General features: G+C 37.9%; 3 protein-coding genes across 6 annotated transcripts in view; 2 read left to right on the top strand and 1 right to left on the bottom strand.

Moving 5' to 3' along the window:
* Nucleotides 1-9940, top strand: part of LOC113650187 (B-cell receptor CD22-like) — a 1781460-nt gene extending 1771520 nt beyond the window's left edge. For 2 of the 4 annotated variants that reach the window (XM_047803950.1, XM_047803949.1), the window contains 6 exons: nucleotides 4331-4588; nucleotides 5099-5356; nucleotides 7768-8073; nucleotides 9177-9261; nucleotides 9399-9444; nucleotides 9524-9923. In XM_047803950.1, coding sequence (XP_047659906.1) covers nucleotides 4331-4588; nucleotides 5099-5356; nucleotides 7768-8073; nucleotides 9177-9261; nucleotides 9399-9444; nucleotides 9524-9835 — 1265 coding nt within the window. In that variant the 3' untranslated portion in view covers nucleotides 9836-9923. Of the gene's footprint in view, nucleotides 1-4330; nucleotides 4589-5098; nucleotides 5357-7767; nucleotides 8074-9176; nucleotides 9262-9398; nucleotides 9445-9523 lie in introns of all 4 variants that reach the window. The other 2 variants (XM_047803951.1, XM_047803952.1) reach the window with 2 other exon arrangements.
* The window catches only part of LOC113656948 (scavenger receptor cysteine-rich type 1 protein M130-like), a 158567-nt gene that overhangs the window by 107632 nt on the left and 36866 nt on the right, over nucleotides 1-14069 (top strand). The gene's annotated exons all lie outside the window — the stretch shown is intronic.
* LOC125139577 (scavenger receptor cysteine-rich type 1 protein M130-like) overlaps nucleotides 1-14069 on the bottom strand; it is a 257256-nt gene that overhangs the window by 218070 nt on the left and 25117 nt on the right. The window lies entirely within an intron of this gene.

The raw sequence follows: 14069 nt of genomic DNA, 5'->3' as shown, positions 1-14069 counted from the left end.
GGCCATCTTAGGCCGGGACTTGACAATAACCCTTTGTGAGGTCTAGGGTGGAAATGAACCAAGCAATCTTGATTCTCTCCTCAAAGTCTTCCACCCGAGGAAGCTTGGTAGCTGTCAAAGTCTGATACCTGGTTGAAGTCTTTGCACAGACGGAGCATTCCACCCGGCTTGGGGACGAGGACAATAGGGCTCTACCCCGGGCTAGCGGATCACTCAGTGATGCCATCCTGAAGCATTTTGGCCACTTCCTCTATGACCGCAAGTCTCTGTGAACCAATATGGCTGCTGTCTTAAAAGACCGTCCTTGGAGGGGTTTGATCTCGTGTTGTACAATGTGCGTCCGGCCAGGGTGGTTTGAGAACATGTTGGAGAATTGGTCGATGAGCTCGGTTAAATCCTGGTGCTGGCTCAGTGCGAGATCAATCCCCTGTTGCAGACGGACACCGGAGATGTTTCACCTGCAACAGCCGACACAGATCCACCATTAATTTAGACACAAAGGGTGTACCTTGGTCGGTGAGGATGTATTTGGGGATTCCCACTTGGCTCCCGGGCAACAATCAGGAAGGTGGCCTTTCGAATTGGGACCACCTCGGGGTAACGGGTGGCATAATCTACCAGGACGAGGATGTATTCATGTACATTCATATACACACATTGTAATATAGACACACACTGTATTATACACACATTGTAATATACACACATTGTAATATAGACACACACTGTAATATACACACATTGTAATATAGACACACACTGTAATATACACACACTGTAATATACACACATTGTAATATAGACACACACTGTAATACACACACACTGTAATATACACACATTGTAATATACACACATTGTAATATATACACACACTGTAATATACACACATTGTAATATAGACACACACTGTAATATACACATACTGTAATATAGACACACACTGTAATATACACACATTGTAATATACACACATTGTAATATAGACACACACTGTAATATACACACATTGTAATATATACACACACTGTAATATAGACACACACTGTAATATACACACACTGTAATATAGACACACACTGTAATATACACACATTGTAATATACACACATTGTAATATAGACACACACTGTAATATACACACACTGTAATATAGACACACATTGTAATATATACACAAACTGTAATATACACACATTGTAATATACAAACACTGTAATATACACATATATAATATACACATGGGCGTAAATTTCATTTAACAGTAGGGGGGGACAATAAATATAAAATTTCTCATGAGCAATTTTTCAAGGGGGGCACAAATAATACAGTCAAATTGTACTTATAAAGACACTGTACGTCCCCACAGAGAAAAACTTTGTTGTTATCATTATTACTGTAACATGGAGACATTATGTGTCATTATGGTTATTTTCGAAGTTTTTCTCAGGTTCAATGATAAAGCAGATTTTTCTTCAAAACTATTTATTGCATTGTTTGTGTTGTTTACAGTTAAGACATCAACATACAATACAATATAAACATGACTGTTATTGTGAAAAATACATAAAAAATAAGTAATGTTTTGTAACAAAATCACTTATTAAATAATCACTTTACACTAACTGCTCTATGTACAGTATAAAACAACACAATGGCTTTGGTGCGTTAGTTACAGTGTATTATGTAACTAGCTATTGTAAACAAGCTAATGTTAACTAGATAAGTAAGATTTTAATCACTAATATAGCAGATTCATGGAAAATTATGTCGATAATCAGCATTTTTGCCGCAACTAATTTATGAATGAATCTGCATCAACTACATTAAAGAGAATCTCTTTATTTACAGTGAATAAAATGAACTGGCAAAGCAGGCAGTGGGTCAAACCACTGTGAGAAGGGGGGGGAGGGAGCTCAACTGTTTCTAAATGCATTTTTTGCCTTTGTTTTTTTCTACTTACACAATTATTTAGGTATATATACATGTATTTTTTTTTAGAATAGAGAGTGCAATATTTTTCAAATACTTTTTTTCATGTCCCCCCCCCCCCCCCCCCGGGATTTACGCCCATGAATATATACAAACTGTAATATACACACTGTAATATACACACTGTAATATACACACACTGTAATATACACACTGTAATATACACACTGTAATATACACACACTGTAATATACACACACTGTAATATACACACTGTAATATACACACTGTAATATACACATACTGTAATATACACACTGTAATACACACACTGTAATATACACACACTGTAATACACACACTGTAATATACACACACTGTAATACACACACTGTAATATACACACATTGTATACACACACTGTAATATACACACTGTAATATACACACACTGTAATATACACACACTGTAATATACACACTGTAATACACACACATTGTATACACATACTGTAATATACACACACTGTAATACACACACTGTAATATACACACTGTAATATACACACACTATAATACACACACTGTAATGTACACACACTGTAATATACACATACTGTAATATACACACTGTAATACACACACTGTAATATACACACACTGTAATACACACACTGTAATATACACACACTGTAATATACATACTGTAATATATACACACTGTAATACACACACTGTAATACACACACTGTAATATACACACACTGTAATACACACACTGTAATATATACACACTGTAATACACACACTGTAATATACACACATTGTATACACACACTGTAATATACACACTGTAATATACACACACTGTAATATACGCACACTGTAATATACACACTGTAATATACACACTGTAATACACACACATTGTATACACATACTGTAATATACACACACTTTAATATACACACACTGTAATATACACACTGTAATACACACACTGTAATATACAGTATACACATGTACTAACTGTGTTATTTTGATTACATGATATGTACTTTACTGTCTGAGATTATTTCTCATTATATTTGTCTCTTCTCCAGATGAATCTTTCATGAACAGAGAAATGAAATCAGTGAAGAAGCTCATCATCATTTACTCTCTATTTCAAGGTTTGTGTAGAATCTAATCTAATTTGTGAGATCATGTAAATATGGGTAAATATGTTACTGTAGTAATGACTTAATGCTGTGTGTTATTGTTTGTGTGTGTGTGTGTGTGTGTGTGTGTGTGTGTGTGTGTGTGTGTGTGTGTGTGTGTGTGTTATTGTGTGTTTGCAGCTGTTTTGTGTAGAAAATTCTCCATCAGTCTACCAGAGAGTGTAGAAGCTCTGAGAGGACTCTGTGTTCTCATACCCTGCAGTTATCAGATTACAGAACAATATGACGTAGACCTCCAGGGAGATCCTACAGGAATCTGGTCAAAAGATGGAACTAATGCTGTCAGTAACAAAGTCTTTAACTCTAAAGTAGCTACAGAGAACAAGATTGAAGGTGAAATTATTGGAGATCTCCTCATGAAGAACTGCACCACCATCTTCTACAACATCAGTGAGAGTGACAGAGGAACATATTATTTTAGATTAGAGGCTACAGGAGGTCTAAAATACACTTATATACCAGCAGTATCAGTAAGAGTTCGAGGTGAGTACTGCAGCAGTGTGTGTGTGTGTGTGTGTGTGTGTGTGTGTGTGTGTGTGTGTGTGTGTGTGTGTGTGTGTGTGTGTGTGTGTCTGTGAGAGAGTGTGTGTGTGTGGTTTGTGTTTAAGTGTGTGTGTCTGAATGTGGGTGTGAGTGTGTGTGTTTGTGTGTGTGTGTGAGAGAGAGAGTGTGTGTGTGTGAGTGTGTGTAATCATTTAATTACATTAATGATGCACTGGAACACATTTCAAACTCATCTCTAATGTGATACTGTGTGTTTATCTCAGCATCTCCAATCAGACCCTCAATAACACTGTATAAGGAGGATCAGGGGGAGGTGGAGGACCACAATGAGGTGGTGGAGGGAACTTCCCTGAGTCTCATTTGCTCTGCTCCAGCTGCTCCATGTCTCTTAAAGCCTCCCACTTTTAGATGGAGCTTCCTGCCTGAGGAGAGAAGACAGGAGCAGAACCACAACACCAGCTTCAGCTCCTCAAAGCTGAACTTCAACATTACTCACCTGCATCATGGGCTCGATTTCACCTGCACTGCCACCTACCAGCTCCAGAACCATAACAAATCAGTACAGAGCTCTTATACTCTACATGTTCTGTGTAAGGGTTTAATCTTAATCAAGTCACATTCAGTAGACCTTTAATGATTTATGGAGTCTCCTAAATCCTGTTCTTCCTCCTTCAGATGGTCCTAGAGACACATCAGTATCAGTGTCTCCATCTGATTCAGTACTTTTGGGCAGTTCAGTGTCTCTGAGTTGTAGCAGTGATGCAAACCCAGCAGTGCTGAACTACACCTGGTACAGAGAGAACGGAGAGCAGATAGGAACCGGAGACCATCTCACCATCAACACGACTGATTCTACACACAGTGGTTTATATTACTGTAGAGCTCAAAACCAGCACGGAGATCACAACACCTCTGTGTTCCTGGATGTTCAGTGTGAGTACAATGCTGCTTTGTTAATGCTACGTCACACGGCTCATATTATCACGGGCTCCACATTTAATAATCATAAGAAACTCAAATAGATTTCTTTCAGCCGTATCCTGTGGTCTTACCCACAGTGCTGTAGAACTCTGGCCTGGTTCTGGTCTTTATGTTAAGTAACTAATCTGAGACTATAGGAAACATTTCCGAATGCTAACAAAATAAAGATTAGCTACGTTCCTGTTTTAATGTAGTGCCGTTGTCTGGTCACAGCAGCAAATGTAAATAATAATCAACAATTATTTTATAACTTAATTTGCAACTAATACCAACATTTATATTTGTACTGCTGCTGTAGCTCTGAAAGTTCATATAGTATAAGTTAAAAAAAATCATATATGTTTTAAAAAACACAAAAAAAACCATTAGGTCAAATATTGGAAACAGTTCACACACAATGATCAGGTTATATTTAAATATTCCATCACAGCTCTATCTCACAGCTTCCTGTTCCTCCTTCAGATGGTCCTAGAGACACATCAGTATCAGTGTCTCCATCTGATTCAGTACTTTTGGGCAGTTCAGTGTCTCTGAGTTGTAGCAGTGATGCAAACCCAGCAGTGCTGAACTACACCTGGTACAGAGAGAACGGAGAGCAGATAGGAACCGGAGACCATCTCACCATCAACACGACTGATTCTACACACAGTGGTTTATATTACTGTAGAGCTCAAAACCAGCACGGAGATCACAACACCTCTGTGTTCCTGGATGTTCAGTGTGAGTATTTATGTGTCTTAAGATTAAAATTTTTATTGCAAATTGAGCTCCAAAGTCAGTTAAAATATCAGAGTTCCAAGACTTTTCCTTATAGACCACAGTATTTAAATGCCAACACAGTCAAGAAACTCCAAAAGATTTGATACCAGGAACTTTTTGAAAAGAAAAAAGAATGATGACAAAGCGAACTCCTTCATCTGCTGATGTCTAGTGCTGACAAGATACTAGTCTCTCATGTGAGGGCTTGTTAGATTAGATAAGATTAGATTAGATTAGATTAGATTCAACTTTATTGTCATTACACATGTACACGTACAAGGCAACGAAATGCAGTTTAGGTCTAGCCAGAGTGCAATAGTAGCAAGTGCAGGATATACAGTTTGTACAAGATTTATGGATGAGAGGAGTCCTTAAGCAGGATGAGAGGATTCCTTAAGAATGCTGAGAGATCAACACAGACAGCGTTTCTTCTGGATGTCCTCCTTGGCAGGAAGTGGAATCCCTGTGATGCGCTGGGCAGTTTTCACCATCCTCTGCAATGCCCTGCGCTCTGCAACAGAGCAGCTCCCATACCAGACTGTGACACAGCTGGTCAGGATGCTTTCTATTGCACAGTGGTAGAAGTTCACCAGGATATCCGAGGAAAGCTGATTTTTCTTTAGTGTCCTCAGGAAAAAGAGGCAGTAGTGAACCTTCTTGACCAGGCTGGAGGTGTTGGTAGTCCAGGACAGGTCCGCCGAGATGTGGATCCCCAGGAACTTGAAGCTGAAAACACGCTCAACAGCCATCCCATTGATGTGGATGTTGTCATGCGTGACTCCTGACTCGTTCCTGAAGTCCACAATGAGCTCCTTTGTTTTGGAGGTGTTAAGGAGCAAGTTATTGTCATTGCACCATGTGGCTAGGTGCTGGATCTCCTGCCTGTAGGCAGTCTCATCATTGTTGGTGATGAGACCGATCACTGTGGTGTCATCTGCAAACTTGATGATGGAGTTAGATCCATTCACAGGCAGGCCTGCAGTCGGAGGTGAAGAGGGAGTAGAGGAAGGGGCTCAGCACACAGCCCTGTGGTACACCAGTGTTGAGTGTAATGGTGTTGGAGCAGATAGAGCCCGATTGAACCTGCTGGGGTCTGTTGGTCAGGAAGTCCATGATCCAGTTGCACGTTGTGGTGTTAAATGCTGAGCCGAAGTCAACAACCAGCATACGTGCATAAGTGTTCTTATTGTCCAAGTGTGTGAGCACAGAGTTCAGTGGATTGGGGGGATTTGTAATCACTACATGCGTCGAGGGTCAGAGTTGGAAAAATGCTCCTCTATCTTTCCCTTGTAGCAGTGCTTGGCCTCTTTCAATGGTTTCTGATTTGGGAATGTGATGATCTGTTACTGAGTAGTAACACTGTCTAAGGTGGTATTGATATAATCCAGTACAGAGGAGGTGTAACAGTCAATGTCCGTGTGAGTGTCGCTGGTGGCCTGAGATACAAATGTACTCCAGTCTGTGTGTTGAAACCTTTCCTGGAGTATGAAATCTGCTTCTGCGGGCCAGACCTTGATGGTTCTCACTGATGGCTTCACTCGATTGATGAGGGGAGCATATTTGTCCCAGGTGATCTGACTGTCCCAGGTGGGGGAGGGGGGTCGCAGCGTAAGCCCCAGCCATGTTTGTGTATACATGGTCTAAGGTTTTGCTCCCTCTGGTGTGACAGTAAACATGCTGGTGAAATTTGGGGAGCACCGCCTTTAAGTTTGAGTGATTAAAATCACCTGCAACAATAAACGCAGCTTCTGGATGAACAGTCTGTTGTTTACTGATGGCCGCATATTCTTTCATAGCAAGCTTAGCATCAGGATCGGGGGAATGTAAGCTGCAGTTATAATGGTGGAAGTGAACTAGGTAGATAAAACGGTCTGCATTTAACCATGAGAAACTCCAGGTGATATAGGTAACAGGAGGCAAGGTTGTTTATGGAACTAAGAAATGAAAGTGACAAAGTGGTGAAGAGCATGTGTGCTTGAGTGGTGACTGGAAGCAACTGGAGAACAGACGAGCAGCTGAACAGAATTGTTAGATCTTTACAACACCAGGACGTGATAAGCAAGAAGGTGAATGTCTCAGGAGAAATTTATACTGTAATTGTAATGATTGGGAATTAGAGTGTTTGTAGACTCCAACTGGTTCCTAATTCTAATTATATATAAAGTCTTATGGTTCAGCTGTCGTTTTTTTTTTTTTTAAGACTCTGCTATCTGAATTTTACTGAGTCCTCCTCCACTATTTAATTAATTATTATTTATTGTTTTACCATTTTAATTTTTTTTATTCTTATTTACTATAATATAATAATAATCTCTCTCTCTCTCTCTCTCTCTCTCTCTCTCTCTCTCTCTCTCTCTCTCTCTCTCTCTCAGATGCTCCTCAGGTCTCTCCATCCTCCAGCTGTAACAGCACTCAGGATTTGATCATGTGTTCCTGTGAGGTTCATGGAAACCCATCTCCTACACTGCAGTGGAGTCTCTCTGGACAAACTGTTCAGCTCTCTGAGGCCACACAGATCAGAGAGGAACCTGTGGGTGACTCGGGTTTAAAAAGCTTTATCTCCATCCAAAAATCAGTTAAGAACGTACACACTCTGCAGTGTGTTGGCTCCAATAGGCAGGGTGTTGCATCACAACTCTTCTTGTCCTTTATTAATAAAGCTCCGTGCTCTGCTGGAGGTTAGTAATGTTTCACTTAGTTGTGTTTTACTCCATTACAGTGTCAAGATCTTAGTACTGGATTCTCATTATTAAATAAATGAAACTTGGTATAAGAATGAAACAGAGACTAAATTTGGTTCAATTTACTTTTGTCCTGCAATGTCTTTTGTCGTGCACTGTCGTTTGTCCTGCACTGTCTTTTGTCCTGCAATGTCTTTTGTCGTGCACTGTCTTTTGTCCTGCAATGTCTCTTGTCCTGCACTGTCTTTTGTCCTGCACTGTCTTTTGTCCTACACCCTAACCCTAACATTACTGATTTTAAACCTGACTGCCTCTGCCATGAGGTTAAGCTTAAATGCACACACAGATACACACTCATACTCCCTCACATATCGGTGATAATTCAATTCAACTAATTTAATAATTTGATAAACGATTGTAATGATAATTCTGCATATATATATGTAATCAGACCCAAGATTTATGCTTATTCTGTGGAAAATGTAACTTCTTCTTTACAACACGTTGTGTTCTGATAAACATTCAGAAGATAACTGAAGGTTTCACCACAAGCTACTTTCCCATTAACACACTTTAGTTCAGTGGAGTTGCTCAACTTAAATACACTAATATTTCACTGTTAATGTTTTCATTACGTTTTCACCACAATGCTGTTAAATCCTGGACTCTGATTGGTTGGAAGGTGTTGATTAATTCTCTCTAACAGCATCTCTGACTGTAGTGCAGATTTATATTAATGCACTCGCTCTGATACCTTGTTGTTCCCATAGCAACCGCTCAGTCACTGGGCTAATACGTGTTAGCTAGAAAGTTACCAGAGAAAGTTATTCATTTAATTATTAAAAATCTTTATTATAAAAGCTATGTAATGTAGCCTGTATTTACTGTAATATTTACTGTATTAAGCATTTTAATATATCATTTTCTTTCTTTCTTTTTTCCGATATTATACTGTATAATATGACATATGTCCAGACAATATTATGAGCTAATAAAATGCACAGAGATTGTATAATTTACTAGCAGTTTAATTTACATTTTTAATTCTGAGTTGATTCTCACTGAATTCCATTCTCTGTGTTTAATTATTTTGTGTTCAGTTGTGGATGTTTCCTCTGTGCTGATTGGTGCTGCTGTTGGAGCTTCAGTAATGATGGTACTGTGTGGTATATTCCTGTGGTTAAGGTGTGTTCACTGTAAAAAGATTTATTTTAAGCATATTAACAAGTAATGTACAAAACACTAAATGTAAGTCTACATTTTTAAATATATTTAATATAACATTATAAATCTAAATGTTTATTTATTCGATCATTTATTAGGAAATCGACTCCTTCTGGACGAGGAGAAGCAGTAGGACTCAACACGGTTAGCTGACTGAAGAAATATCCGTCTCTTTAAATAAAAGTTTGAACTATTGAATATTAATTCCTTTTGATCTCCACAGGTGGATCATCAGGAGGAAGATGAAGAGTCAGTGTATATGAACAAAACCATGTTATCAGAGTCACTTCATTACTCCACTGTGGAGTTTGCAAACGGAGCAGGAAGTGAAATCAGAGGACTTTCTGCTCTTACTACTGACTACGCCACCATCAGCCACAGCTCGGAACAACACACTGAGGGAGGAGCTACAGGACCAGTCATTAAGGAAGTCCAGGAAGAAAATCAGACAAAGTCAAACAGTAAAGAGGAGGAGGAGGAGGAGGAGGTAACTTACGGAAACCTCACAAGGGCAGACAACGATGGAGCAAATTAATTTTGATTTAGGTGAAGTGAATAATGATGACAATAATGATGTTAATAATGAAATAAAACAAACACAGATAGGAGAAAGAGATTTAGGACACTTCTCAGAAGCTGGTGGTTTTTAAACACCTCATAAATGTGAATAAAAAATAAAAAAATAATTAAAATTAATTTAGTATTTAAAATCCTGTGCAGATGTACAAGCTGCAGAGAGCTAAATGTTCACTCATTGCCTTCCTGTTGTATTCATTAGCTTTGCTTAAAAAGAGATGTAAAAAAATGTAGATAAACTATAAGTGTAAGAGTGATATATTTATATAACTGTAGTTAATAATAATAATAATAATAATAATAATAATAATAATAATAATAACTAGATTTGTAAAGTTCATTGTGACAAAATTTAATGTTGGCTTGGAGTAAAGTATTCCCAAAGGCCGATATGCTAGGGTGCCAATACTTTTGAAGAAGAATACCGAAAACACACACATACACACACACACACATACACAAACACTCACATATACACAAACACACACAGTATGAGTTCATACCCGAACACTTGTGACACAATTCACCTTATTGTGCTGTGTTTCGATATATCACGTCAATGTTGTGGAACTTTTTTGATTTTGCATATACTGGAGGCTGTGGGAAAACTGAAAGGCCAGTCGGTCCACCAATTTAAACCTATGTCTAGAGTATCACCCTAAAGAAGCTAGCTGAGTTTGAGTTAGATAGCTAGAACGCTTGCTGAGTTATAAACCTCTAAACCTTATAATGGGTGTCTATGGCAAAAAAGACCATTTTGAGACCCGGTTCTGTGAGTTCCAGAACTCTTATCACTTAGAAAAGGAACAGCAACAAACTTCAGACCAGGGTCTACGCCATAACCGATCTTGGTGCATGTGACTCGAAAGTCCTAGGAGGAGTTACTCTGGATACATTTTTGTCTCAGAAGAATCAGCAAAACAGAATTTGTATTTAACAGACGGTGTGAGGACAGATGACCTGAGCACTCAGCTGTATCAGTGGGACTTAAATCCATCTGTATACAGCAGTGATCACATCAGTGTCCATGTTGGAGTAGTGCCGGTGTCTCAGTCATCTTACATGAAACCGTGTCTCTCCTTATTAAACACACGCTTTTATCACATAAAGCTCTAAAGTTCTAATGAAAGGCAGACAGACAGACAGATATAACAGAGACAGAAAGACAGAACTGATTAAATTCCCATTTGTTTAATGAGCTAATGTTGAATAAATATAAGAAGTTCTTGCTACACGTTCAAAGGATGAGAGAATGAGAGTTTATATGTATTTTAATACAAATGGGGCATTATGTGATCAGCTGAGGGGAGATTTGTGTAGCCTCCATCATCCTGTATGTCCGTGTTAGTGTTTCGTGTCATGTATGTGTTTAGTGTTTAACACATTGTTTAGACTTTGTGTATGTGCTATGATTGTATTTACTCTGTTAAAAAGCCTCCTGCTTGCTTTGTGCAATTTAAATGGATGAAAGTTAAACATGCTTTTATTGTAGAACATCCCTCAGATGGAGTGATGTAGTAATGCACACAAGACATGTCCAGTTGCAGCACAGAGTTATTTCCAATACTAAGTTTTTTCTCTTTGCTATCGTCCCTTTGGGTATAACATGGATATTATGCTACACTGGATAAGGATTATTGTGTATTATTGCACTACATCATTAAATCTATGTGTGTATGTTCTCCAGGTTAACTTTCCTGAACCCAGAGATAAAATCAGCATTGTTTGTTTTCTGTTTTTTGTTTGTATCAGTAATTAATGTGTGACTTAATAATAAATGTGTTAAACTGAATCAGTTTTGGTGTCATTCTGTAATGCAGTCGCAGCTCTTACTGGTTCTTAGTCTCGAGACATGTCATTACTAGCTGAAATCGATCCTCCGCCTGTTCACACCACCATACGCTGGTGACTGCATGAATAAATCAACCAAAATCAACCAAAAATATTTATTTATTATTATTTTGGTATTCGAGTTATGTTTAATTATGTTACCAAATATAACACAACTTAAATAATTAAACTTAAATAAGCCCAATAAATGTAAATTATACATTTATTAAAATCATTAATGTATTTCGATAACAGACCTGCCAACCTTGGAAAAAAATTTTGAGTAGCAACTTACTTCAGCGACACAGCGTGAGGTCAGGCACATTTGCTGGTCAGTGTTGATTAAGTTCACATGCTCACTCATCACAATTTTTTACTTAGCACATAGTTCTCACTCACCACCATATTTAGTTATTCTACATACAAGTAGACCATGAAGAACTCTTTTATTGAAAAGGCAACATAAAAACTACTTTAACAACTCTTTATGTATTGCCATAAATTAGATCTAATGAACTAAACATCTGACATCACATACATGTGTTAATGTTCTCAGCAATAATGCAGGACGCTAGACTTCACTATGGTTTTGACTGGCTCATATAATAATACCTCCCTCATCATTTCTACTTTCTGCTTCTATTTCCCTGCTTTTCACAAAATAATCTGATGTCCATCAGATGTGATCTACAGGAGCCGGTAACAATCGAGTCAGAATACGATTGACATTTAAAAAATGACAATAGTTTCATCATGTTATAGCATGACTGCGTGCTATAAAAGGGTCACAGTCGCTCGCGGATATTGATGTCTGCGTGCTCGAGCCAGTTTGTCTTTTCTGTTAAAGTACGATGGCGATGCGTTTACAGGCATGACTTACGTTTCCTATATAAATACTGGCAAATAAAGTAAAACTTGATCTGTGCGTAAAAGTTAAACTTGAGGCACAACACCGGACACTTGGGCATATGCCCCAGTAAAGGAGTCTAACGATGCCTGTGGTTCGGCAGGCTTATTAAAATGGATGAAATTCACAATTCTGGAGCACACATTCAAATTCTAATTTAAGTTTATTTCTTTAGCACTTTTAACAATAGACATTATCTCATTAACAATAGACATTATCCTAAAGCAGCTTTACAGAACATAAACATAAAACAAAAGGTTAATATAAAGATTACTGTAATACAAAAATTCAAGAATAATATTAGTTATATTTAAATGTTTGTATTTATCTCTAATGATAAACACACATTTACACACACGTACAATGTAAACAGACGATATAAAAAGCGTGAAAAGATAAATGAAGGTGTAAACAGACTTTGGTGCAAACAGATGGTATAAAACAAGCCTTTAAGGAGTCTGGAGGTGTGTTTTGAGGGATTGATAGCGTCTTCTGGAGAGCAACAGAGTCCTTTATCATCTCTTCAGCCCATTTTTGATGACCACTTCCACATGTTCCTCTACTTGTAATATAATGATATATAATAAATAATATAATAAATAGTGTAATAATTACATTCACATGAAATATGTACTAATTAGATAATATATTATTGTATTTTTTCACCTTCAAAAGCACCTGAAATAGTTAACACTCGAAACCTAAAAGAATCGGTGAACGGGAAGTCGAGTGGTTCAGTCCATCACTCTTCAGTCCCTATTTTCTGCATTAAAACCATAAACATTGCCACAAGAAAATACTCAGGCAAGAAAAGAGCCATCATTGAACCTCACCTGCACAACAGCTCGTCCCTTTAATAGATCACATCATCCGGTTCATTAATACCACAGGCCATGACACCCGGTTTGGCAAAGGAAACCTTACAGATGCCTTTAAAATGAAGCACCTCTACACCTCCTAATGACATGTGTTTTTTCCATCAGAGGGAAATGACATGTGTTTTGCTATGTAGTTAACATGTGGTGCCACTGCAGCACTAAGATTATTGAGTGTCTGTCCAAAGCACTGTACTGGATCCTGTAAATAAGGACAAGCTTCCTTTCATCCTACATTCATTAAATGCTTTCCTTGTAGTCTTTTGTCTCAGCCCCATTTCATTTAAAACACTTATCTCTGATAAGATAATGCTGATCCATATGACATGACTTTTCCTCTGTTGTTTATTCGTTCATTTCTATTGAGTAAAATCTCTGGTCTCATGAAATTACATGACATTACACTTCATTCCCATCAACACACACTTGTTCAATTCATTTAGAGAATTAAACTGAACTGCAGTAATGATTTTGTGTTTTGTTACTTACAGTGTGTGTTATTGTGTGTGTGGGGTGTGTGTGTTTGTGTGTGTGTTATTGTTTGTGTGTGTTATTGTGTGTTTGCAGCTGTTTTGTGTAGA

Source organism: Tachysurus fulvidraco, chromosome 19 (assembly GCF_022655615.1).
Source record: "Tachysurus fulvidraco isolate hzauxx_2018 chromosome 19, HZAU_PFXX_2.0, whole genome shotgun sequence".
NCBI lineage: Eukaryota > Metazoa > Chordata > Actinopteri > Siluriformes > Bagridae > Tachysurus > Tachysurus fulvidraco.
The sequence above is the reverse complement of the archived record's forward strand: the minus strand, read 5'-3'. Positions and strand labels throughout refer to the sequence as shown.